This window comes from Siniperca chuatsi, linkage group LG5, assembly GCF_020085105.1.
Source record: "Siniperca chuatsi isolate FFG_IHB_CAS linkage group LG5, ASM2008510v1, whole genome shotgun sequence".
Lineage (NCBI taxonomy): Eukaryota > Metazoa > Chordata > Actinopteri > Centrarchiformes > Sinipercidae > Siniperca > Siniperca chuatsi.
In genome coordinates this window covers 23,825,478-23,852,322 of record NC_058046.1, presented here as the reverse complement: position 1 = coordinate 23,852,322, position 26,845 = coordinate 23,825,478, and the positions used below count along the sequence as shown (strand labels likewise).

The following is a 26,845-nucleotide window of genomic DNA, read 5'->3' as shown; positions in this document are numbered from 1 at the left end:
TGTGAGAAGCTTTGAGTAATTATTTATAATCTCTAGTATGACTTTGGGGGAAAATCTAATTCCTGACAAAGCATTTAATCTTAACACTTGCATCCAAAGATCCGTTTTGACAGACCATTTTTGATTATTTTCTCTATGCCATATTTATGCTATTTGTTGTTAGCTTTCAAAAAAATGTCAACTCATTGTGACATTTTAAGTTAATCTTTTATTGCAGATTGAAGACAGAGCAGATAGATATCTATAACAAAATCATCTTAAGAAATTCATAACCTCAGAAGAGAAAAAAAAGAAACACTGATACATAACCAAAAATACACTTGATATATTACACACATTTAAGGCACTGTTTTTAACAGAATTTGTTGGAAAGCAGCAATAAAACCAGAAAACTTGCTCCCACGATGGAAATCAAATGATCAAAAGCTTGAAAGATGAAAGAGTAATTTAAAATCTGTTTCACACATGGAAGACTTTAGTTACACTGAACTGATAGGTCTTTAATGGCAGTGGAAATGACAGACCAAAATACATGCAGTACAGAGAGTAACAGGTGGGTTTCATGAAATTATGGAGGAGGAGGAAGATTACTGTCATACAAGGCAGTTAGTTTTCCCCTATTTAGCCCATTTGTGCACATTACTGACCCTTAATTTGAGCAGATAACATAATGTCTCATTGGGTCCCTCATATAAATTGTGCCTAGTTGTGATATAGCTGCAAGAGATAATGTGTTTTCAATTCCTTTTGGGTGATTTTAGTAGTTCAGTAATTTAAATGGAGCATTTAAACCTAACTGGACACAGATCAGATCAATATATTAATCTGCACTGGCACTTTAATGCCCAGTGTAAATAGGTTGAACATAATCTTTATGTTTGGAATGTGTTTCTTAGAGCTTTGGTCCATTTTCCACGACTACGTATATATTCTGCCCCTCAGTCCACAGTGTGCAACCGATGCTCCAAGACAAATTCCCTACATATGGAAGTGCACTTGGCAAAGCAGGCAAACTGTGAAACGCATTAATTCAATGCTTTGAAATTCACACAAAAGTGACGCAGAGGGCCACGACACCCCCCCCCCCCCCAAACCCAATGGAAGACAGTGACAACAGGGGTGGCTCAGTCCGAGTCCTCGTCGTCCAAATACTCTTCAGCGTTGCTGTGTGTGCGGGTGATGTCTGAAACAAGAGAAATGGACAGTTGACAGGAATATTGGAATATTTCCCTGCTTACATTTATCTGCAAAACCTCCGTACCTTAAAATATTAGTGGCCGAATGTCTGTTGCATCTTTTGCAAATTAAGCTTCTTAAGCAAGTCTAGTTTTACTTAGTTTGCAATAAATACCCTGTATAAGAGTCTTAACATTCTGGATGTAATAACCACACTGCAGCTAAGCGGCTGTGTGGCGTAGTACTGTAAGTTTAATCAAGGACTAGAAGTAATAGAAAGACAGACAGTCTATAGTAAGTGGTCCTTGAGTTTAATAGTCTCCCCATCTCTTACCCCTCATACCCCTTTTCCAACATGGACCTGTGTTGAACCTGTTTGCCAACACAATATCAGACCTGATTTTTCTCATTCTTTACAAAAGACAAAGGAATAGGACATAGATAAGACAGTGTGCCACATAAATGGGTAGCTGTTGCTTACAGCAGTGGTTCCCAACCTTTTTTTGTCCGACGTACCCACACAGGCCTATCAGATGGGCCTAAGTACCCCTGTATCATACACCTTTGATAGATGGGATCGCTTTATTGTATTGTTCAATGGTATTTTTCAGTAGTTTGCAATTGTACTACTGCCATTTGGAGTGACACTCAACTGATTGTCTCAACCATTTACAATATCTTTACTTTTAGCTTCTTGTTGTCTTTCTTCTAACTAGTCTTTCTGCAGTCTTAATCAACTTGCAATTGACTGGAAAACTGAGGCATATCTTGTGCAGACTACCATATTTTGTAAGTTATTGTGACAATAACTATAAAGATCCCCATCATACAAATTTGAAGTCTTACTTGTGTGTTGATTTTTCTCCTAAACACAAATATGTGGATATATATCATCAAATCATAATTTCTATTTTTTCATATTAGCTGAGCTGCACAATTTTTCCACGTACTCCCTGGTAATTCCTGGTAAAGTACCCCTTGGTGTACAAGTACCCCTGGCTGAGAATCACTGCTCTACAGTAAACTAAGCTGTGGCAATCAATGGTTTCATAAGCTCTGGCTAATGACTAAAGTTACAGTTTTTACATGTTTTGTCTCGTGGCATTCGCAGAACAGAAATTTAATAATCTTTACTGAATATCATTTCTCAGGCACAAAGATTACATTAAATGTGCTTACTATTTGTTTTAAAAAATATAATTTTTGTCTGTAGCCTGTTGACTAAGGTTTCTGTTTAGGCCTCCTGTTTATACTGGTTGAAGCTTCTGAAAATAAGCAGTAGAGAGCACAACATGCAGTACACGTCAAACTGGTTACAGCTCATCCCTTGAACAGTTTCTGTTAAGTGACCTTTGTTGCAGGCTCTGGTGCTGATCTCAAGTTGGATTGTCTAAACTTGCTGAACAATCTCCTTCCACTGACACTCAACCACAGCTGAGAACTCAGCAAAAAAGCACATTATTCTGTTCCCTGTGTGGGTGTGTGGCCTGTCCTGGTCATACTGCATGTGCGAGTGCTGCAACGCTGCTCCCTAGTGGCAGCTGTACTTACTGCTTCCCTGTTTCCTTTTGAGAAGTGAAGCACACTGGGCGTTGGTAGCCATCTCCAGAGCCAGCTTATTCTCATTGTTCCTAATGTCTGTCCTCGGATCTGAAACAAACATACTCACAATAGAAAACTAGAAACTACATACAGAAAGACACAATGTGCATGTGAAGATATTCTGGTTATTGTTTCCTCAATCTGGAACCACACATTCATATATTAGGGTTTGATCAAATCTTTCTAGAGCTTTCTTTCTGTGTTTTCCCTGTTCTGTTTCGATATCCATCCAAATACAGAAGAGGACCTGCTGGCCAACTTCTTTTTATAAAAAAGACGTCTTTACATACTCACCCTTGCTCAGCAACATTTCCACAATGTCAGAATAACCCTTCCAGGCAGCAGCGTGCAGAGCGGTGTCCCCAAGTTTATTCTGAAACACAAAACATCATCATCACTGACAAACACCCTGACAAGCATTAACTTTGACATCATTAAACTAAGATGTGTGACCCCAACTTGTGACCCAAACCACAGTTATAAAACTTTACGTTGTTGATTTTTTGTATTAAGTTTGTTTCACATTGTCACAAAGGCACATCTAAACACTAACAGCTTGTTTGTTGGACAGAGTTTCAGTAGCATGTCATCCTTCAAGATTGGAAAAGCAAATCTGATTCTGGTCCCTGTAACTTCAGCTGAATAGGATTCACCTGTCTATATCATCATATACCCTCTTTGGGTTTATACGTCTTCCTGAAATAGATGGATATGAGTCCAGACTGCAGTTTGTTTCCCTGTGTGTTTATTTTACTATGCCATGTATTCCTAGCATGACAAACTGTCTATCACATGCATTATAACATTAGTCTCCTTACACAAATTAATGTTTTTTTCCTATTATATTCTCACTCCTAAAAAAAAAAACACACTGAAGTTTGCTTGGAAACACCTGCATTGTCAGATATTCAGGTAGTTCCAACAAGAACGTCAGCTGAGTGGCATTATTACCATCTGACACACTAAAGCTATAAATGCTTTACCAATCCAGTGTTCAACATGCAAGAAATACAGATGGTGGCATAGATTCTCCAAGTCTCTGAAACTCTACTGGAGGGATCAGCACCATTTTTCTAAAACATATTCCTTCTTTTGGTGTTTTGATGATGGTGGTCATCAAACCATTGTGTGCCCTGTATAGATGCGTCTGCATTCGTAATGTTTCTCCACTGATTTATTCAGGTTTTTCTTTTACTGATGTAGATATTTAACCCTACTGGAGAAAATCTTCTTTCATTTGCTTCTCTCCACAATTCAGACTGTAGATCACTTGGTAGGGAATGTGTATTAAATTCAACAGGGTGATTGTATGCCATCATGAGGCCTTGTAGTTGTTGACACTTCCCATTCTCTGCAAATCTTGTGATATGATATGGGCTGGGAAATCAGCTACCGCCATCTTTTACCCATTAGTCATCTTTCTTGTCTGAAGGAGTTTTCTCACCTGCTGGTTGAGCTCCACATTGGGCTGGCTTAGCAACACCTCCACCACATCTGATACCGAAAAACAAAAAGAGAACTTTGAGTAACGGATTAAGTGAAGAACAAAGTGTATCGCATAACAATCATGCCGGAACAACAGAGGAAAACAGAAGAACTGGAACACTCTCATAGATCAAGTTCCTGGTTTTGTGTAATTTACTTCTTATGTAAAACAAATCTGCTTGTGTGTCACAATTTTAAGATTTATGAAATTACATTCAGTCACTGCCTCAACAGAGTACTGTCTGTCAAACCAAAATGTCGATAAATCCAAACATCACCGCTGCCAGTCTGAAAATTCAGTGTGTTTGTTGAAAGAGCTGCCATTTTTGTGACCTTAATCCATGCAATGTCCATATCAAAAAGTAAATCTTAACGCGTTTTATACACCACAATTATTGTTACCTTTATGTCCTCCGTGGCATCCCCAGTAGAGGGCAGTGTTTCCAGCCTTATCCAGCCCGTTGATTCCAACCTTGTTCTCCACACATTCCCTCAGCCAGCTTAGATTGCCTGTTTATGTACACAAATACCGGTATGTGCACATACACACAAAGCACACACAGAGTTTAATGGAGAAGGTTACTAATGATGCGGAGTAACAGCTCCTCGGCAGAAACAGAAAAAGACGTTATGAAGGTCAAGGTTGCTTTTATTGCCTCCAGAAGAGGAGAATAGTCTTGGATTGAAGGAATTGCTGCAAAGAAAAATAGACATGTCACAAAATAAATAAATAAATAAAAAACAGATAGATAGTGGTCGCACCTCGTTTGGCTGCTTCGTGCATTGGATTGTCAATAGACTCTGCCTGCTCAGCCACTAAAACAAAACAGAACAAAACAAAACCATTAGCGCATCACTGATAAGGGACAACGACAAGAGACAAAGGTCTGTATTAAGTAATATTTTGGTCACCACATGCATGTAATGAAATTCAAAGTTGTCTACTCACCATAGTTACTTGGAATTAGTCCTGTCCTTCCCCTGCATGTCCCCTTCCACCAATTAGTGTCACTCTGGGGATAATAGTAATGCAAAAATGTTTTTTTTTTTTTTTTTAAAAAAAAAAATCACAGAAGCAAATGAGTAGAGACAAACAGGACAAAGTGAAGAAAAACTGAATGCAAGGAAAATAGTAATGAAATGAAGAGGGAGAACGCCTCCCCTCTGGTAGGCGCTACAGAGCACTGTTCACCAAAACAACTAAAACATCCACTTTCCTACAAATGATAAATTATAGTATATTTACAGTTTAAAATACACACTGTGCTTTAACATGTACACATCATGCATCTATAAATAATGCACGCTGTATACAGACATGTATACATGCTTATCCTGTACATAGCCACCCACTTCATGTATATAATCATTTACTTTACCCATTCAATATTGCACTATTTGTATTTGTTTATTATCTACAGAACACTTGACTTGTATATAGACATTGTATGTTGTTGATCATTGTTGCTTTTTACATACATTTATGCTGTTAAATTTATATTCTACACCTATTTTAACCTCTACATCTGTATGTACATAATAGTTCTGTTTAGTTTTACCTATCTTTGTTCAGCTTTGTTGTCCTTGTTTTTAGCTGTGTCTATTTCTATCTTTTTGTAAATTGTTCTGTGTGTAAGAACACTGAGAGCAACTCAAAACTTAAAAACTGAAAGTACAGGGAGAAAAGACTGGCTAAAGGCGGAAAATTTCTGCAAAAAGGAGACTCAAAATACAAAGAGTGCAACACTAAGATGCCAAATAAAGAGGAAGAAGAAGTGCAAATTCAGATTCAAATGGAAATAGGACATGAGGACTTGGAAGAGGAAGACGGCTGCTTAGGTTTTACTTACAGTGTCAGAGATGTACAAGAAGTCTCCTTCTTCAAAGTACAGCTCGTCTGGCTAAAAAATAAATAAATAAGACAATGTTACTCCAGCGGCTGTGGAACCAATCGGAAGGTCAGTGGTTTGCAGTGCTTTCGGTGTGTGAATGATTAGATAGAGTGAACTGATGAGCAGTTGGCACCTGCCATCAGTGTATGAATGTGGGTGAATGTGAAGCGCTTTGAGTGGTCGGAAGACTAGAAAGGCGCTATACAAGTACAGTCCATTTACTTATTAGTCACAGTGGCTCAGGAGGTTTCATGCCTTCACAGTATTCTGACCACAAGACTTGACTTTTGTGTTACATTTCTTCCCCCCAATCTTCCCCTTTTTTCACTACCAAGTGAAACAATCGTGGCCGCTGATTTTTAATTTTAAACTTTAATTGTTCATGGAGGACATAAAAGAGGGATTAATGACAAAGTTTGGTGGGTAAGGAATTTTTATTTTCACCTGCATTTCAGCCGTTTTATCTGAAATGAAGTCAAGCCACAGAAAATGTATGTATCTATTTTGATAATTAATTAACGATTTGATAATTAATGATAGTTAATTAAATATTTTTAGGTTTTGGATAGTTGATCGGACAAAACAAGCTATTTGAAGACATGAGCTTGGGCTCTGAGAAAGTGTGATCTGTAATTTTTTAAATTTGACAGACTAAATGGATTAGTCGGAAAGAATTTGCAGTATTGTTTTTACTCTTTATTACAATTACTTTTTAAAAAATTCTCTCAATTTTTAACCATTTAAAAATGATTAAAATGTATGCTTCAGTAATAATGAAGAGGAGAAGGGCAAGCCTCCACCAAAGTACATCCTATTATGGCAATTTGTTCAGTTGATTTCTTCCATTTATCACCACCCGTCTGCTAATCTCAGTGTTTCCCCATCTGGCAGCATTTTTCTTATACTTGTCATTAGTTTGAGCAATTAATATTTCCACTGTAATGTGACAGGTTTAACTAGTTCAATTTGAAAGTGGTTCTCCAGGTTTGTGTTATGAAAATAAATATTGTGTTGTGAAAATAAATATTTTAAACGGAAGATGATCACGCTCACAACCATCAGGTTTACACATTTTAAATCATTCGTAAGTACAGTATGCATGTCCGATTTTTTTATTAAAATCTTTTAGCCATATTTGAATTTTGGTCCAGAACAGTGCCACTGGAGGGCAGTACCAAAATGGCTGATTTAACTATTCTACACCATCGTTACAAAATCTGCACATTGGAGACTGTACAGGACCCTGTAGATTTAACAGTTGTTTTGTGGCTAGAATTCTGTAAAGCAATTTAAACTGAAATGCTCGCAGATGAGAGTCTACAGTCGTTTATGTCAAATTAATCAAATTAATTAATCGTCAGACGAATCGATAATGAAAATTATTGTTAAAAAAGGACTCAACAAATGGTCTTCAACAATCATCAAACATTAGAAAAACAATCCATCAACAATCACCAACAAAAAACAAGCTCATACCGTTCTGGGGTCAAAGTTGAACAATGCTCTGAACACCTTGACTTGGCCTAATGAAGAGAAAACACATAGATTGTATGTTAGATGAAATATTTGTAGACCCTTTGTGGCAAGTTCATCCCTGTATGCATAAGGGTGGTGAACAGAGCACATTGCACTTGAGAATATACATACACACGAGATTTTTATGTATTTTTAATTCATTTTTCTTTTTCTTTGTACATTTATTTTGGTACTACTGTGTTGTTGCTTTCTTTTGTTAGCTATATGTTATTGTTGGTGTAATGTTTTGTTTTTGTGCTATTGGGATGGGTCTGGGGAAGTGGGGAAACACTGTCCTTGTCATCTGTACTGGTAAAGGAATACTAATAAACAGTGTTTACAAAAAAACCCACATAGCTGGTCCTTGAGTGTGCAGCCCTGAGGTAGCTGCCCTGGGGGCCTGTGACGGCTCGCTGTCGAGCCTGGCGTTAGCTCTGCTGCTGGAATGCTACCAGAGTGGTTGTGGCCTTAACTGACAGCTGAACGAGCTCATGAAGACCAAAAGAGCTTAAAGAAACAGTGACATAATTTCACATTTATTTATATTATACAAATTTCTACCAGCTATTGATTTCTGGGACTAAACAATGCCTGAAGTACGTACACTATGTTGTACTGTATATTTACTACGTACACACAAAGTTTACTATACAGACTAATGAGCTGGTTACACTGAAAGCCAAAGTACCAGTTGTAGATTTTAGTTAATTTTGTTCAGCAGCACTACTGCAAATGTGAAGAAATTTTTCTGATTTGCATCAGATTTGTAGTTAAATATCACTCAGTGCTTCACGAAGACTTCCCTTGCAAAGATTTGTTTTGTTGTATACGCCCTTATTGGATAAGTGTCAATAACTTAACAGCCTGTTTTATCACTTCTGTGGTTTTTATCCCGAATTTGTTTTATTTATTTATTTGTTCATTGAGTTGTTTTGATTAAATTTTTTTTAAAGTCAAACCAGTGATGAAGGATGCAAATTAGCTTCAGATAAACGCTATATTATTATTTGCTTTCACTTGTGCAGTACCTTGTAACTTTGTTAAAAAAGGTGCTATACAAGATTATTAATTATTATTAATTATTATTATTATTATTATTACTACCACTATATCTGTTGCATTACTTCTTCCTATGTAACAATGCTAATCTGCATTTTCCCTGTTAAACAATAAATAGACTAACATGTTAAAAAATGAATGATCCTCACAAGCCAGAATTTGAACAAAGTGTAATAAAGACTCAAGAAGAGCTACTTTAAAGACTTATGCTGATATATTTACTTGTAATATGTTAAATGCATGTGATTCTGGACACATAAGGCTGGGCGAGCGTCTTCTCTGTCTGCTGACTGCTTTAGCTAACAGGTCTGAATGTTGGACGGTTTGTAACTCCCCTCAGCCGTTACTCAGGGTTTCTATTTAGCTAACACACTGTCTCAGTGTTTCAGAATGAGAGGGGCTGAGCTGCTGCACAAGCCCAGCTCTGTTCAACACAGCAAGCACGTCTACTCTGCAGGCCCAGTCATGTCGCTTAAAACACACAAAAGCCTGTGCCAACTAGTCCAGTTCTCTCTGCATTTTAAAGCCTCGGGCACATACAAGGACTTATTATATCTAAAAAATAATAAAAGTAAGATTAAATCTCAATGTGAGCAAAACAGTGTCAGTATATTTAATTTGCTTGTGGGTTTTTGATGATTTCCAGCTGTGTTATTTTATTACAAAAGCAACTCCCACAGCTCTAGTCTTGCCCCACCACAAAAAAACGTGTCTGATCTTGGTGGCTACTCAGTTTGCCCTCTAAATTCCTGGTTAAAAAACTGAAACATTTTCTTCCTGTAAAGTACCAAGAAGGGAGCACAAAAAGATGTCAACTCAGAAGCCTGTAGAACATTGCTGAGGGTGTATGTGGCCATGCATTAAACGTTAGCACAGCACATGTGTAATGTTAAAGATCTCTTCAAGCACCCACTGGAAGAAAAAAAAAAAAAAAAAAAAAAGATTTTTGTGGAGAAATTCTGCTTTTCGCTTTTGTTCCTCAAAATATCCATCAGAGGGAAAGTTACAGATCAGCAGTCTTGAAACCACGACAGATTAATTCAAAATTACTTTAGAAGGACCAAAACCATCTAACATGGAGGTTTGAACCAGCGGCCTTCAGTTAAAGAACTGCCACCACATACAGCATAAATATATATATTCTCACAATTTTGTGTCTCTGTGTGAATTACTGCATCGATAAAGCTACATCAGCCGGGACTATGTGAGGCCAAATAAGCCCGAAGGCTTTCCCACAGCACATCAACCAGACGACAGACGATCTCACCTGCCGTCACAACCAGGTGAGGCGTCATGGAGCGGACTCAAGAATAACCACAAAGAGTACGAATGATAAAGATGCGTCCATCGTTCCGAGTTTTGTGATCCGCTTTCACAACTATAGCAGGCAAAATACGACACACAGACGTCTGCATGTTTTTTTTAATAGACATACATTTTAAGATTCTTTAAGTTGCTCTCCGACATCATGTGCTAACAGCTTTTACCTGTGGCAACCTCTGCTGCACAGAAATACACTCAGCTGCAAGTTTATTAGGTTCATCATGAAGGTTATAAAGTTCAGTTTCTATTGAAACTGTGTTGATTCAGCTCTACAGTCATTTTGGAGGCTGTTGCGTTATACTGAAAGGTGTTTCTAATATTTTGTCCATCTCATGTGTATATCAATGAGGGTAGACTAGATATTTGAAACACCTCTCAGTATAACATAATACAGTGTAGCAGCACTGCGAGTTGAATCAACACCTCTCTAAAACAGTTTCAACAAAAACTGAACATTATAATCTTCATTAATGGTTATAATCTATTGCAGGGCTGCTGTAATAGACTACATTATGTTTAAAGGGTGTACCTAATAAACAGTGACTTCTGCCCCCTAAGGACTCACTTTAAAATTTCTATTTTACTACATTAGAAAAAGTACTACATTTCTAGGCCAAATTAGTGAAAACATTGTACCTTTTGTTAGAAAAACAGAAATTTTAAGTGTTACAAGTCCTCTGGAGGCAGAAGTCACAGTTATAGTTTTGAACACAGACAAGAAGGATGTGTGTGGGTGTGTGTATTACACCTGCCATTACTTGTGACACCTGTTGCCCAGTCACAATCTATAGGAGAGTACAGTTTTCACAAGCTAAATGTTATTTATTCACATTTGAAAAACCATGATATGCACAAAAACGACATGTGCCATGAATTCACGTTAACAGTTTTTTATGTGAGTAACAGACACGTTTGCTATCTCTGGGATGGCGTTACCAGAATAGCAACACAGACTGAGCTTGCAGGAAGTAAGACTGATGTCATTGACCATATAAACTCATCATCACCTCTTAACTTACGACCTAAAAAGCCACTGGATGACAGCACTCTTGCATGAGTGATGGCAATAGGGAAGTTGTGGAGGCCTGCTTCTGAGAGCTGGATCCCCCTGTCAATCAGCAGTGAAGGCACTTCTACCAACTCCACTGTAGCCCTGGTCCAGTCAGTAATACTGGATATTGTTATTAATCAGAGTTTATGGGTTTTCCTTCCACTGGGTGATGAAAGTTTCACAGATTCACAGTTTCACTAACTCTGAAATGTTCACCGCCCGCCCATTAAGCTTACATCGCCCACAAGGTGTGTTGTCCTCGCAAGAGACACAGCTGAAGTTTAAACAACAAATCTTCATAGCGATAGTCTTACCTGGCTTGGCCGGCTTGGGAGGAGGCTTCGACATTTGCGAGGCTCAGAGATTAAATAAAACGAAACGCGTTGTGCGTTATTTCAGTCAGAAACGTCGCTAGACTGTGGAGCACTTTGCTATCACCACCAATGAGGAAGTGCAGTAGCACTACAGGGGACGCGGAAAAGTTCGGCTGCGCATGCGCAGAGCTAAACGTGTCACGGTTATTATAGTCTGTGACATTAAATTACACTGTACTGAAATGCTTAACTGAGAGATATTTTACTTTACTTAACCTTGCTTAATGTATTGATGATTTTTTTTGCATGTAAACCCTCCATAACGTATTTTATTTTAATTTTATAAATTTTACATTACTTATTATTTATTCATTTGTTTCTCTTACAGTTTTTTAAACAAATTTTAATTTACACAGCCTAACGTTTTTTTAATGTTTCTTATGTAAACTCTATCCAATGTATTTTATCATATTTTGAATTTAATTTAATTATACTTAATTTTACATCAGTTTTATTCTACTTTATTTTATTTTTTATAAATTAATTTCTATTACTATTATAATTGTATACATAACTTACTTTACCTAACTTTATAAAATGTTTTGACGATGTTTTTGTATGTAAACCCTGAACTTTCTGCACAATGTATTTTACTTTATTTATATTTATTTATTATTTTGTAATTTGTTCATTAATTTACCTTATTATAATAATTTTGTATTATTTTACACTGTATTAAATTTAATATATTATTTATTTCATATTCTCAGTGTTTGTCTTTTTTTTTCTCAATGAGCAGGTCGTGAATGACGTAGCAGCTCCATCAGCGAATCACGAGCGTCCAATAGCGGAAAAGCGTGATGGAGTACAGAGTGGTTGCAGCACCAGCTACCAACATATTCCTGTGTACGAATTAAATCTAAATATGAGCTGTTATTAATTTGCTATTGCCAGTTTTATATATCAAGAACTTTGCAGTGAGAAGCTGAAATGAAGACACTAGTTGTAGGAGTTGGCGGGTAAGTAAATCGGTAGGATTGTAAACAATGTGTTGCTGTGTTGACGTCCTTGCAAGTATATGCATGGCTACTTTTGTTCTCCTTGGGTCATGTTGCCTCATGTAGGATTTTGCATGCTTAAGTTTTTTCACAACATCAAGGTTTTTATTTTATTTTAATATTTTTATTTTTCATCTAGCATTTATTTAACCACACAAATCAGTTTCAGATTCTGAAATGCTTCTTGGTGGTTTATTGTGTAAGTGACAAGACAACAGGTCACAGAAAGGCACCAGAAAATGCATTAGCCTAATAATATTAAATTACACGCTATTACTGGGTAACATAAATGCAGTGGAAGCAGCAGGGATCAATACAGCATGTGACAACCATGTGGCAGCAAAGACTGATAAGAGCTGGTTGCTTTGCAGAGAAAAAAAATCACGTGTCTCTGTAATGGAGTACTGAGAGTCAGAGAGAAATCAAATTGTCCGTGTTTTTGTTTTTTCTGACATTAATTCACTGTACAGACACGCTGGTAAAACACACATGAATGCCAGAATTGTTTTCTTGCATTCATAGTTTGTAAATGCAGAACATTCAGTAGATAAGTGGCAAAACTTGTCAATTAGAGCCCAATCGATACTGGATTTTTGAGGCCGAAATACCATAAACAAACATTTTTAATAAGGATCCTTTAAATTTGTTTTATTTAAATAATTGTAACCAAAATATGTTCTGAGCGGGACATTTTACAGTTAAAAAATAAACATTTCTGTAAGCAATTTCTTCTTATTATATAAAGGCTGGCATATACGCCAACACTGATATATCTGCGATAAGCTAATATTGGCCGATTTCTCAGTCAGGCTCTGGTACTGACTCAACATGGAGTGAACTTCTACATCACAGCAGCAAGGTGAGGACCTAAACCACAGGAGGTCAGCAAAAACAAGGTTTTTAGCTGCTGTTAAATTGCTCTTTAAAAGTTAAAGGTTGTTGCTGACTTGAGGTATCTCCATCAAGGAAGCTGTGAAGCAGATGAGTAAAAGAAGTAGGTATTTCAATGGTATCTGTGCACCTTCAACGTTTCTGACTTGTTCTGTTTTTCTTTCAGGATGACCAATGGAGGAAAATCTACTCTTTCAAGGAGTCTACACAAGCAGATACCCAACAGCTGCATCATTGCACAGGACTCATATTTTAAGGTAGACTGTGAGGCCTTCTTTAAAGCGTATCACTGCATTTTACTTTTTCACAGTAATGCTGGAAATTTGAGAGCTTGAGTGATCGCAGTGGATGCTATTTTCTTCAGGATGATTCTGTGGTACCAGTGGACAGCAATGGGTTTAAGCAATATGACAGTAAGGACACTTTATTTACTTGAAGTCACAGAGGCTTAGACAGATTAGATCACGAGTAAACGTATTTGTTAAAACTGATCAGTTATGAGTAAGATAGTCTTGAATCATTCATTCCATTCTGCCCTATGAACTTGAAAACAAATCCTCCCTAAAAACAGCAATTAGCAATATACTGTGAATATCTGGACCCATTCTACTGTGTTTTTTTAAATAATAATAATAATAATAAAATTATATTTATTTATATATATATATATATATATATATATATATATATATATATATAATTTGAATTTTTTTTCTAACTAGCCAAACGCAGACAATACGGTCACATCTAGACATTTTCGGTGCAGCTGTAGTCTGAAAATGGTGGTTAGATTTATGGATGGATGATATGCAGGGGAGTAGCTACCATTAAGGACAATATGGTCATGTCCTTAGTATTTTTTCTGGGAGTTTGGGAGTTTTCGCAGCCTGGGGAGGTTGTACAAATGTGCAAATGGTGGGTATTTAATTGGCCATTTCCAATGTATTTAAAACTGACTACTTTTAGGCCAAGAAAGAAAGACAAAAAGAAAGATTTCAGTATAAGATTTCTCCACCAAATGTCCTCCTGGCAATTTGGAGAGGTCTTTGAAACAGCATTCATGTTGGGAAATAAAATAAAAATGTATGGAAAATATAGAAATAGTTAACTGAGTAAATACAACAAAACATCCAAACGATTTGAAAAAATGTAGGGCTGCAACTAATGATTATTTTCATTGTATCTATCCAATCCGCAGTCGGAAAGATATTCAAATTAAAAAGTTATAAAAACAGAAAAGCAGAAAATCCTCAACCAGAGAATGACATTGAGATGGCATTTTGCTGATAAATTACTTGAAGTTTAATCACTTATCCAACTTTTACATGTAGTTTTCTGATTGGGTAAAGAAAATCCTTCTCATTGTGTTCTGTTTAAGTGCTTGATGCTCTCCACATGGACACGATGATGAGCGAGGTTCTCTCATGGCGAAGAGATCCTGAGTCGTTCCTGAGGCAGCGAGGGCTGAACCCGGAGCACACAACACCATCAGTCGATAAGGAGGTGTTTGTGCTGATAGTGGAGGGCTTCCTCATTTTCAACTACAGGTACACAAGGGAGGCTTTAGTGAAGTTACTGTTACTATATTTCAGCATTGTGACTGATAGGCCTGATTACTGGGCCATCATGGAAACAAAAGAAGGTCCGTTTCAGGTGAAACTAGGCAGGGTAAACAGCAGACACTCAGGAAGACTCCTCCCTGAGGGCAGGGCCTAAGCAACACAGATTAGCTTAAATTTCTGCGTTCCCAGACCACTTTCACAATTGAGAATGACTTCCGGATGGGAGCCGAAACATCTTGATTCTGAAAACAGTGTCCAGATGACTAAGAATGAAACCTTTTCTACGACATTTCAGCACATAAAATCTTAAGAGAGTTTGATTCTAAAATTAGATGTTAAAAATTGTTAACACTTTATTTTTTACGGGCCCATCATTTTCTATTAAGTTCCAAAGAAAGAACTATACAACTTACTATGTAAATACTAATTTTAGAGAAAATGCAGTTGGTGCAGTGTGAAATTGGGCTTCCAATTCATTAATTCCAGGTAGTTGCTAATCAGCTGAAAATGCAAAAATGTGAAGTTTGTTTACTGACAAGCATACAGTTCAACATACATGGAAAATAAAGTTTCCATCATTAAAGATCCAGTGTGTAACAATTAGAAGAAGCTATTGGCAGAAATATAATATATATATATAAATATATAATATTTATATGTTTTCATTAGTGTATAATCACCTGAAAATAAGAATTGTGTTTTCGTTACCTCAGAATAAGCCGTTTTTATCTACAGAGGGTCCTCTTCCACAGAGGTCGCCATGTGTCACCGGCATGTTTGTAGAGCAGCCTAGAAAAGACAAACAAAACACTGGCTGTAGACAGGGCAGCTCGCGTTTTTTGCGAGTTTCGCGGCCACCGTAGTTTCTCCTACACACTTGGAAGGGGAGGGTGAGGCGAGCGGTATTCAAATATACCGACTAATACCGATAATGACTAAATATTTAGGTTTACATGTAGCATTTCTTTCAAGGAGGTTCATCTGTAAATCAACAAAACAAACTCAACACAACTAACTTAACTAAAATAAATTAACATTGTCTCTGTTTTCCCCATATTTAGTACAAAATTATTAGGAAATTACAGACCTGTAAAATAAAGCGTCACTGTCAAATGATACATGCTGTAACCAAGTTATTGGTTGTAAAAATGATAGCAGACATTAATAGACACAATCATCACACTTCACTTGTTGCTGTTTTTGGAAAGTAAGCATTCAGTTGTGGTTTATCTCTTACCATAAGAGCTAACTGTTCCGCAGGATTTATTTAATGACATGAAAACTTATATCTTGGTATAATTCTGTAGCTCTTTAATATTTTTTATCATGTTTTACCTTTCCAGGCCTCTGAATGAGCTATTTGACAAAAGATACTTCATGGAAATACCTTATGATGCCTGCAAGAGGAGACGAAGGTGTCAGATTTTATAATCTATTTAATGGCATTGTTTGCATACTATCTTTTCTTTTTTACCTTTTTTAATGGATTCTGTTTCCATTTTTTTATGTTTGAGCTGCAGTAAACAAAAAGCAAGAGAAAACGTTTTCTTCTTCATGTTTGGACTTCTGTTGCTGTCTTTGATTGACAGTTCGAGGGTGTACACGCCTCCTGATCCTCCGGGCTACTTTGATGGACACGTGTGGCCAATGTACCTGAAAAACCGTCAGGAGATGGAGAGCATGGTGTCTGGAATTGGTGTGTACAGTCAAAATGCCATGTGTACAGTATGTGATGCTGAAGGGATAAAAACTGTGATTTATTGGAGCAGTTATGGTTTTTATGTGCCCAAGACCTCAAAAAGAATGATAAATAATTAAACTATTATAACTGATTTACTGTATAAAATAATAAAATAAACATCTATATGTTCAATTTCTGTTTTTTTATCTCAGTATTTCTGGATGGACTGAAGCCAAAGGAGGAGCTGCTGGCTGCTGTGTGTAAAGATGTTTGTCAGGAAATAAAAAGGCTCAGGGGTAAGTTGCAGGGATGTAATTAAGACAAAGTGTGTTGTGAGTTTCTACCAAATAAACTTCAATGAAAAATAAAATGTCTTTCTAAATATTTACTATATTTTATGTTTTCGGAGATATTTCTGGAGTTGTCTCACAACCATTCACAAATTATTTATATATAATATATTTATTTGCAGCTGTGAGTGGTGCTTGAATTTCCCTTGCACATTACATTGTGGGACAATGCTGTACATCCACAGCACACACAAATCAAGTGTTTTTTAGTATGCGTACTGACATTTTAATGGTTAACTTTTGCAGTGTGAGCATACTACATACTTAAAACCTGCTAGAATTATTACGTAGTATTGCATTAGGATATAGTTGCCCTGTAGCTTAAATAGATAATAATAGTTGTAAAGGAGCTTTAGGAAAGACATTGTACGTTTTTTACTCCTACCTTTTGAGACAATCGAGACACTGAAACCATGAATAGTTCTGCAAATACATACATCTTTCATTGGTGAGGATGTGAAATGAAGCCAGCCAGTTGCAAACAATATTAAACAATACATCAACAACAAATATTTTTTTCTCCCAAATCTGTTTTCTGTTTCAGTTGTGAATGTTTTGAATTCAAAAGTATGAATATTAATGCGATTATGGAGAGACAGGCTAAACTTCAGACTAAGTCTTCAAGACCTTTTTAGTTAGTTTACTTAAAATACTGTATTTGAAAGAAAAAAACTACTAATTCCATTTTGTGTATTTTGATTGCAGAAAAAGACTGAAATGGTTGCAGTTTTATTTGTTTACCTTTTTGAAGATGGAGACTGCTGCTCCCATGGATGTCAGGAAAGTTCATTTTTTGGACTAACGTGTGACTGAAAGGACCAAACCAAGTGTTTCTTTGGTCTTGTGTGAATGTGCTAATGTATATATAATCTACAATAGTTAATATTGCTGAAAAGAGTAGACAGAGACTACAAGAATCACAGTGAACCTGGTGTCTTACAGTAAAGTTAGGAAACCTAAGTATATGATGTTTTAGTGACTTTATGAGGTTGATGCTGAAAACAGAAAAACAGTCGACTGACGTGACATCTTATGTTTTATCTCTCACTGCATTGTTTTTATAACGTATGGAGGGTTTTGATCCAAAAGTCTGACTCTTTTTCTGTCTAACCATACATATACTTCCATATTTATTTTATTAACTTGTGATATAATTCCAGATAACCAAATGCATAAAGCGTGCATCATTGCTAAAGATCATATTAAGACTTTCTCACTCATATTTGGATATTACAAATATTAAACAATGATCATTGCATACTGTGGTTTGGTGAGCATCGGTTTTTGTTTTGCATGATTTGTCAAAGACTGCTCAGTTTGGGTCCATTAAAGCAGCTGCTTGTCTACAACTGCAACACACATAGTTGACAGTTGTCAGTGTATGTGTACCATTGGTGGCAATTTGTCTCCACCTGGTAGTTGAGTCACTGGAGACAGAGTACTGTATGACCTGAATACAAACTGTATTCAACTCTGATAATCAGCAAATGATAAGGAAAGACACATCACAACAGAAAGTCTCTTGTTGAAACTCATTTTTCGTTTATTATCGTGAAGCCAATTAGAATTCAAATTGTATGTCCAATCTATGTGCAAGTTTTGGGAAATGTGAGAGGAAACCGAAATGGAAGAGAATTCAACAATATAAAGTATGCAAAGTTATGCAAAGTTATATGCAGAGACCCCCAAACAACTAGTAGTATACTAGAATAACAAATTTATGGCCTCAGATTTTCTGTGTCAGGCAGTTTGCGGTAATTTGATTAAACAAAGCTTTATTTAGGAATATGCACCATGTGAACACAATATAAACATGAATAAAAAAAGGTGTTAAAACTAAATGATCCCCTTTACAAAACAGGGCAAAAAACATTAGCTAATAATGCAGGACCTGTTCATATTGTACGATAGTGGTGCAAGTTCCCTAACATATTGTGGGTCTGTAAATGAGGCAGTTTCCCACTTTGCCCAGCCTTAGTGCAAAAGCTTGAGGAAAAAAAAAGAAGAAGAAGTCAAATGTTGCACAATCACTCCAGTGACCGGTACCCTGTGGAGGTTTTTACCACCAGCTGTGTAGAAGAGCAAGGTTTTGTTGAGCTTGTGTTGTTCGTACTGGTTCTCTACCAGCACCCCCACAAGGACCCACATGCACACCATGAGCACATGGGTGACTTAAGTCTGATTGAAGTTATTCCACTGATGCATCGTGATTTAACTTTGAAATCGAAACAGAGCACACTGCGGCATTTTACTGCCAAGTATACTTGAAACCACAACATCAGCCTGGGACAGACAGACTGGTGTTTGCGACTTCCTGGATTTCATACTATCAAGTTATTGTTTCCAAAAGGTAATATTTTATTTGGCTAATAGGGTAATTTATGTTTGACTCGTTTGCTGTCAACATAATCTTGAATTAAGCTGGCAGTGCACTTCCATTTACCCAAAATGTCAATCATCTTAACTCAAGGTCCACTTACAAGCTTTCAAACACATCTCATGGTCTTCATCAGTGGATCAAGTTTGCTCAGACATTTGTCTCCTTCTGTTACCTAATCTATGTAGAAATCTTGCCTATTACAGTAACTGCATTGCTTTTGAAAGTATTGCATCAGTGAGATGTAATTTTGCTTGTAAGGATGTGCACATGATGCTATCCAAAAATAAAGCTGATTTTGTAAAAAATGTCAGCACAGCATTACTGGAGAAAGATCTATTCATCATTTATTGAAAATAGACAGAAACCCTTGGAGTGGTGACCAGGAAGTTACAGGAGTCTGTCAGCAGAACCAGAATAGGTGCCCTTTTAGAAAGTTTGGCCTCAGTTCTCACAGTATGTGCACGTCTCTGCAACAAGCTACCTACCTTTCAAATCCTATAAATAGAAAAACTACTTTCATTCTCAGGCTGAAACCTGTTTGACAGCACTTTGAATCCTAGTGTGCTGTGTGAACCGAGAGCTGCATTCTTAAATGCTCTCTTGTAATTTCTGTGAACTTTATTGCAAAACTCTCCTCTGACCCATGAAGCTCCATCGTTTCCCACAATACTAAATGATAAAAATTTTGCCAAAAAGTCCGTGCTGTCAGCCAGAATATTTATGTTTACCTCAGCAGTCAACTTGCCTGACTGGCATGTGCAGCAGAGGAGTCATTACACATAAATCTGGACATTCCTCACTTCCTTGTACTGACTATATCCTCTTCTAACTCGACGTATATAAGTCTGCTGCAGCTTCTTTCATATATCAACATTCTCTAACAGGCGCATACCTTTTTAAATAGCTGATTTAAGCCTTGATTGGTCACTAGTATTAAATAATTGAGGTGAAAACATGTCCAACACAGGATTTTCAACATATGTGTATTTGTTTGTTGCCTGCTGCTTCTGTTGCAGCAAAGCTATGCCGACTAACTTCAACCAGGAGGCTGTGAATGACAGACCTGTGATCGGTAAGTGAAATGTTCTACAAGGCTTGAAAACAGAGAGATAAGGAGAAGTTTAGGTGATAATGTTTCTGTACTGCTGTTGATTTTTTTTTTTTTCCCACCGTGTATTCACAGCTGCTGTGTTTTTGTCCCACAGGTATTTTGACTCAGATGGTTTCAGATGAAGTCATGAAACCATTCGGGAGGACCTACATACCTGCCTCCTATGTGAAGTACATTGAGTCTGGGGGCAGCAGAGTGATGCCTATCAGGTGGGTTGAGTCCTCTAATGTTGTTTATAACAGTAAAGATTTTTTTTATATATGATCTGTCAATTTCAGTGGGAAGGCAAAAACTGGCAGTTGGATGACACAAGAAAACCCACTTTTTTAATCTGCAGAATAAAAATGTCCACAGAGCTTCTTTAGACAGTTATATGTTAGAGTTATTTAAGGATGGTGTCTTTTAAATGCAGCATGTTTGGAACTGTAGTTCACATTAGTTGGATGTTGTTAACCCGTGATTTCATTTACTGTTACGTCACTGCTGATGTTTTCTGCTTTTGTGGAAAAAGAAGTAGATTTTTCTGTCACCTGGTTTCCTTTGTCTCTCCCCCTGTGATCTTTACTTTTGTGTTGTCTGAACAATGTAAAATAATATATTGAGGAGGCATTGTTTATTTTGTTTGTCTTCCACAGATTGACTCTTACTACTGCTGAATATGAAAACATCTTCAAGAAGATAAATGGGTGAGCTCTGTCACTATAAATGTGTACATTTATATCTTAAATAAATACACTAATTGCATTTTTTTCTCAGTGCTCACTCATCTGTCACTGCTCTAACTATGTGATGTCTGTTTAGCTTGATTTTCATCGGAGGAGCCGCAGATTTGGAGACATCAGACATTGCCAGGGTGGCGAAGATTTTTTACAGACTCGCTCTGACGGTTCGTACAGCAGGACATTATTTTAATTGTTTCTCACTCAAGAGCTGTAACAGTCTGTCGCTCTCTCTCTATATGCCTGTCTGACTATCTGTGTATCTTCTTTTTAAAATTATTTGTCTGTCCTTTTTCTGTTTATTATGTCTTTTGAATCTTTTAACTGGACAGAAACCACAGTGAATTTACTCAAGTATTGTGCTGAAGTACAAATTTTAGGGACTGTTCTTGCATCTACCTTGAGTATTTTAATTTTTTTAACCTCTCAGCATCTCAGAGTGAATCATTTAAAAATGACGTTTAAATGATTGCTACTATTCTACTTACTTTCCATTCTTACGTTTTGCTGGCAAAAACATACTGAAGTTAAAACCAACTGACAGTATGTGGAATAGTTTAACCAGCTCCGGCATTAAAATCATTAATTAGTAATTTAATACTGTAGGTATCAATCTTTGCACTGAAAACTAACATATTTAAAATTAAAGTGCAGTTTATTGTTGATATCATAGAACTTTTACCTGCATAAAAATTTAAATGCAGGAGATCTGGCTTTTCTGCCACAGACTGAACAAAATGTTGTCCTAATATTGTTAAGAGGAGTTGCCACAATGATGTTTTATTGTTTTAGATGCAAAAAAGTAAAAAAACAAAAAATAACCTCTGTGTGTGTTCCAGGCCAATGATGCGGGGGACTTCTTCCCCATCTGGGGTACATGCATGGGCATGCAGCTACTGACTGTACTGGTGGCCGGTGAAAATCTGCTGACAAACACCACAGCCGAGAACATAGCGTTGCCCCTCAACCTGACCGCAGGTTATAGCCCACTGCATTATTGTTGATGTCTTTATGTGTAACCTTCAGCCTCCATTTATATTTTGAATTTAGGGAACATGTTCTAAATAGATATAAGGTGAACAGTTTCATTGTTTGGCAACATTTTCTGGAAAAACTGCATGTACTGAATCGTACCGCTTGGTGTCAGTAGAAGCAAGTTACAAATCAGAGAGTGTTTTTGGTCCCAAAACTTCTGCTACTATTTGCACATTATTTCAGCATTTCATCTTGTAATAATGTCATTGTTTGATGAAATACTGTATATTTTAAGTTAGGTTGTTCTTTTTATATACATACATTTTATTTACTTACTTCAATACCCCTCCACCTTTCTCCCTGCAGAGGCCAGCTCCAGTAGGATGTTTGAGGGTTTCCCCAGTGAGCTTATGAAGGCTTTGATCCAAGAACCTCTGACTGGCAATTTTCACCACTATGGACTTACAGTAAAGGTACAGTAAACCCCTCTGGTGGCAGCATGTGCCGTATGTTTCACTTCCCCTTGGGGTTTTGACTTGTTGTTGTGCTGAGAAATAAAATCAGAGACAATCATCCGATCATTTCAACATCAAGAAATGTGGGTTTCTGTTAACCAGGATTGAAACTTTTGACTCAACAGGACCTTAATGAGACAAACAGTACAGATTTAAATGTATATATAAATAATTTGCAGGTATAGCAGTCATTAAGCATTACTTCACCTGCGATAAAAAGAGTTTTTCTCCATAAACTGTATGGTTAATCAAGGCTGAATTGCTTCCCCAGGGTTCACAGTGGGGCAGTTGGTTTGTGGTAGTTTGATTAATTAAGTCCTTCAACTTTCAGCTGATATTAAGTTTATATGGCGCATATTCCTAAATGAATTTGTGTTTAATCAAATGACCACACAGCTAACCTGGAGCCATTCATTATTCCAGCACAGGAAGACTGTACACAGTGTACAGGAAGATGGGTGTTTCTGTCCCAGGGGTCGCCCAACACATTAATCTGTCTTTGTACTTAAGAACGATAGATAAGATAAACTTCATTAATTCCACACAGAGAAAACAAAGTGTCACAGTGTAAAAAAAGCACAAGAATACATGCTTTTCATAGACAAGCAACCTTAAAAATTTCAAATTTTACACACAATATGGAGCATTAAAATAATAATAAAACATAAATAATAACTACCATTTGTAATAAGACAAATGTTCTTACAGACCTTCCAGGAAAATGAGAAGCTGCAGAATTTCTTCTCCCTGCTGTCTACAAACATTGCTGAGAACGGAGCCCACTTTGTCTCAACCTTAGAAGGTTACAAGATTATTTTTTTTATTCTTTTAACAAACTTAATCATTGCTCTGTAACAGAATTGTAATAACAGCAATATATATATATATATATATATATATATATATATATATATATATATATATATATATATTTGCCAGGTAAAAGATATCCCTTCTATGGAGTACAGTGGCATCCAGAGGTGAATCGTTTTCAGTGGGATAGAAAGCTGAACTTTCCTCATTCCCTTCATGCTGTTCAGTTATCTTCTCTGCTGGCTGAGTTTTTTGTGAAAGAAGGTAAGATGGCAAACACATTATCAATAATAATAATTATTGATCGTATCATTAGGTATTAACTAGGGTTGGTGGGATATGATGATATATACTGTGAGACTATATAAATTTGACAGCTGTCAGAGATTTTCAGGTACTTAATTCACTGGATTAGCCACAAATGGACATTCACACCTGCTTATTTTACTTAAATTTTATTTTCTCAATTTAATTTCCAGAACATTTACTATATCGCATTCTATATTATTATTGCAATTTAAGTTACACGACTGAAGATTTTATCCAAATTGACCAATCCCAGTAAAGTGTTGAAAAGAGCTGATATTTTAGATAACCACATGTTTGTTCTGCATGTTATAGTAAATGTACTCTGATAGGTGCTAACTGATAGATCCATATTTAAATTAACTGATCCATATTTAAATTAACCTAAAACAACATACTAGCAGGGTTTCCTGGATGCACATCCAGGGGTCAAGCATGCCAGTGGGCCTTTGCATGTGCAAAGAAAAATTTGATTAGGAAAGTCCCATTATTAGCAGGTATGGGTACAATTGTCAGTCCAGGTATTGGTCTATTGGACAAAATAATGATAAAAAAATAGGAAAAATTTAAATTCTAGTAGTCTTTATACAGATTTTGGCTCTTTATCAGTGTTATGCACATGGAGGTTTTAAGAAGAGAAAATCCCATTATAATTCAATCCAGTTATCCTCAAAACAATACAAATATTACATTTAATACTTCTATATCCTGTTCTACCCAATTCCCCATGGAGATGATTCAGCTATTCTATTCTGTTGTAATCACATGCATCTCACTTCTGCTTTTTTTAGGAAGGAGAAGTTTACATCAGTTTGACAATCCTGAGGAAGAGGCCTCGTCACTGATTTACAACTACACGCCTGTCTACGCTGGAAACTTCACAGGATATGAACAGCTGTATTTTTTTTGAGTGTCTCTGTCTGTGTGTTACTCTGTGTGTGTACAACACACACAACACTCTATATACAGTCTATGGTGCAACACAACACTTTATATCAGAAGTGCACTCACAAAATCTGCTTGATTTTAATCATAGCTCTGCCTCTGAACAAAATGGTTGATTTCAACCACTTCTGTGCTGATTCAGAGATACTTTTCATCAGGAGAGGTTTCTGCACCAACACTTGTTGTTTTACCAACTTTAAAATACTTGTATATGCTGTTATTGCTATTAAAATGCTTATTTGCATAAATATACTCAGATTTTCTGTCATTTTGGAGATGAACGCCTTTGTAGTAGAACATCTGGATGGATCTTTAAGGGAAAGGAAGTGTGTGGGCGTGTTTTTTTGGGGGCGGAGAGATTTGGGGGTGGGGTTGGGGTGGGGTTGACATTTTGTCCAGTGTCGTACCCACCATTGAGAACAGTAAGGGCCATGTCCACTGTATTTTTTTATGGGTTGTTTACATTCTGCAATTAAAGACCAACATTTAGTGGATATACTTTACAGACATTGAGAAGTTTAAGTAGCATCAGCAAAATGTACTTAAAGTATCAAAAATAAAAGTACTCATTATGCAGAATGACTCCTGTCACAGTGTTATATTATTATAGAATATTATATTATTATTTTAATGTTGTAGTCTGTCAATGTGGAGCCAATTTCAGATACTTTATATACTGCTGGGTAGATTAGCAGCCTGTAGTACTGCATCATATCATATAAGCATATGTTTTTATGTAAAAAGTAACTAGTAACTATCAGTGTCAAATAAGTGGAATAGCAGTGGAGTAAAAAGTACAATATTTCCCTCTGAATTGTAGTGGAGTAGAAGTATACTGAGTACAGGGCTGTGGTGGGTACCTTTGTCTCATGGTGTGAGCAGAACCATCTGCAGCTCAATGCGACAAAGTCTAAGGAGCTGGTTGTAGATCTACAAAGGGCCAAGGCACCAGCGACTCTGGTTTCCATCCAGGGGGTCAGTGTGGACATTGTAGAGGACTACAAGTACCTGGGAGTACACATGGACAATAAACTGGACTGGACCAAGAACACTCAAGCTGTTTACATGAAGGGCCAGAGCCGCCTCTATTTTCTGAGGAGGCCGAGGTCCTTCAACATCTGCCAGACAATGCTGAAGATGTTTTATGAGTCTGTGGTGGCCAGTGCTATTCTGTATGCTGCTGCATGCTGGGGCAGCAGGTTGAGGGTAGCGGACGCTAACAGGCTCAACAAACTGATCCGTAAGGCCAGTGACATTGTGGGGGTGGAGCTGGACTCTCTGGCGGTGGTGTCAGAGAGGAGGATGCTACATGCCATCTTGGACAGTGTCTCCCACCCACTCCATGACGTGCTGGTCAAACAAAGGAGTACCTTCAGCGGAAGACTCGCCCCCAAAATGCACCACAGAGCACCACAGGAAGTCATTCCTGGCTGTGGCCATCAAACTCTTTAACTCCTCCCTCAAAGTGTTAGTCTATATGACCTTAAGTCACTAAACTGGACATTGGATCATTAACATCTTTGCAATACTTGAAATAATTGTGCAATATTCTCTTTAATACTCCTGTGCAATATACTCTTTTCAGTTTAAAATTCCCTATTTATTGATATTTATTCATACTTCTATTACTGCTGTGCAATATCCACCGTCTAATAAACATCTTAATAAGCTACACTTAACTTGACAGTACTCATTATTGCACTATTACTTATATTATTACATTGTATTATGCTGTACATACTTATCAACCTCTAAATCCCCTTTGGTACTTTACACTTATTTTAGCTTTTATACTTATATCCACTTTGTACTTAATTTATCTTGTCTGTATTATAGTGTATTATATTTTGATTTGCTTAGTACTTCTATTCCTGTGTGCACTGATGTGATAGTGAGCAGCTGTAACAAAAGAGTTTCCCCTCTGGGATCAATAAAGTATTTCTGATTTAGATTCTGTATAATGTAGCATAAAATGGAAATGCTCAAGTAAACTACAAGTATTTCAAAATAATACAAAGTACAGTACTTGAGTAAATGTACTATGTTACATACCACCACTGCTTTTCTGACTCATTGATTAATCAGCTAATTGTTTCAGCTCTAAAAATACATAGAAAGTGTC

The 26,845-nt window shown here is 36.8% G+C and overlaps 3 protein-coding genes across 5 annotated transcripts; 2 read left to right on the top strand and 1 right to left on the bottom strand.

Annotated features, from left to right (window-relative positions):
* Positions 1 to 188: 188 nt before the first annotated feature.
* Positions 189 to 11,599, bottom strand: ostf1 (osteoclast stimulating factor 1). The gene is made up of 10 exons (XM_044197864.1): positions 11,418 to 11,599; positions 7,632 to 7,678; positions 6,114 to 6,164; positions 5,213 to 5,276; positions 5,026 to 5,079; positions 4,666 to 4,773; positions 4,223 to 4,272; positions 3,073 to 3,151; positions 2,728 to 2,826; positions 189 to 1,183 (listed from the first exon to the last, which is right to left on the bottom strand). The coding sequence occupies exons 1-10, from the start codon at positions 11,449 to 11,451 to the stop codon at positions 1,125 to 1,127; spliced, it is 645 nt and encodes a 214-aa protein (XP_044053799.1). The 5' UTR covers positions 11,452 to 11,599; the 3' UTR covers positions 189 to 1,124.
* A 647-nt stretch (positions 11,600 to 12,246) lies between these two features.
* Positions 12,247 to 19,060, top strand: nmrk1 (nicotinamide riboside kinase 1). Of its 2 annotated transcripts, XM_044197860.1 has the most exons (9): positions 12,247 to 12,436; positions 13,281 to 13,334; positions 13,533 to 13,623; positions 13,731 to 13,779; positions 14,745 to 14,913; positions 16,272 to 16,343; positions 16,518 to 16,624; positions 16,822 to 16,905; positions 17,665 to 19,060. In XM_044197860.1, the coding sequence occupies exons 1-9, from the start codon at positions 12,408 to 12,410 to the stop codon at positions 17,673 to 17,675; spliced, it is 666 nt and encodes a 221-aa protein (XP_044053795.1). In that variant the 5' UTR covers positions 12,247 to 12,407; the 3' UTR covers positions 17,676 to 19,060. The 2 variants fall into 2 exon arrangements, with proteins under 2 accessions (XP_044053795.1, XP_044053796.1); XM_044197861.1 differs by lacking the exon at positions 13,281 to 13,334 and having other exon boundaries at positions 12,248 to 12,436.
* A 149-nt stretch (positions 19,061 to 19,209) lies between these two features.
* On the top strand, positions 19,210 to 24,975 carry LOC122876919 (gamma-glutamyl hydrolase). Of its 2 annotated transcripts, XM_044197857.1 has the most exons (9): positions 19,210 to 20,411; positions 20,545 to 20,659; positions 21,086 to 21,136; positions 21,252 to 21,336; positions 22,009 to 22,147; positions 22,511 to 22,617; positions 23,368 to 23,461; positions 23,599 to 23,736; positions 24,570 to 24,975. In XM_044197857.1, exons 1-9 carry the CDS (start codon positions 20,294 to 20,296, stop codon positions 24,686 to 24,688), a joined length of 966 nt encoding a protein of 321 aa, XP_044053792.1. In that variant the 5' UTR covers positions 19,210 to 20,293; the 3' UTR covers positions 24,689 to 24,975. The 2 variants fall into 2 exon arrangements, with proteins under 2 accessions (XP_044053792.1, XP_044053793.1); XM_044197858.1 differs by lacking the exon at positions 23,599 to 23,736.
* Positions 24,976 to 26,845: the final 1,870 nt, after the last annotated feature.

Coding starts and splice junctions, on each gene's coding strand:
- ostf1 (XM_044197864.1), bottom strand. CDS start 11,451: ATGTCGAAGCCTCCTCCCAAGCCGGCCAAGCCAG. Junction 3,152..4,222: donor ATGTGGAGCTCAACCAGCAG/GTGAGAAAACTC, acceptor TTTGTGTTTCAG/AATAAACTTGGGGACACCGC. Junction 1,184..2,727: donor CAAAAGGAAACAGGGAAGCA/GTAAGTACAGCT, acceptor CTCTTGTTTCAG/ACATCACCCGCACACACAGC.
- nmrk1 (XM_044197860.1), top strand. CDS start 12,408: ATGAAGACACTAGTTGTAGGAGTTGGCGG. Junction 13,624..13,730: donor CACAGGACTCATATTTTAAG/GTAGACTGTGAG, acceptor TATTTTCTTCAG/GATGATTCTGTGGTACCAGT. Junction 13,780..14,744: donor TGGGTTTAAGCAATATGACA/GTAAGGACACTT, acceptor GTTCTGTTTAAG/TGCTTGATGCTCTCCACATG.
- LOC122876919 (XM_044197857.1), top strand. CDS start 20,294: ATGTCCAACACAGGATTTTCAACATATGTGTATTTGTTTGTTGCCTGC. Junction 21,137..21,251: donor ATCTTCAAGAAGATAAATGG/GTGAGCTCTGTC, acceptor ATGTCTGTTTAG/CTTGATTTTCATCGGAGGAG. Junction 21,337..22,008: donor TTTACAGACTCGCTCTGACG/GTTCGTACAGCA, acceptor TGTGTGTTCCAG/GCCAATGATGCGGGGGACTT.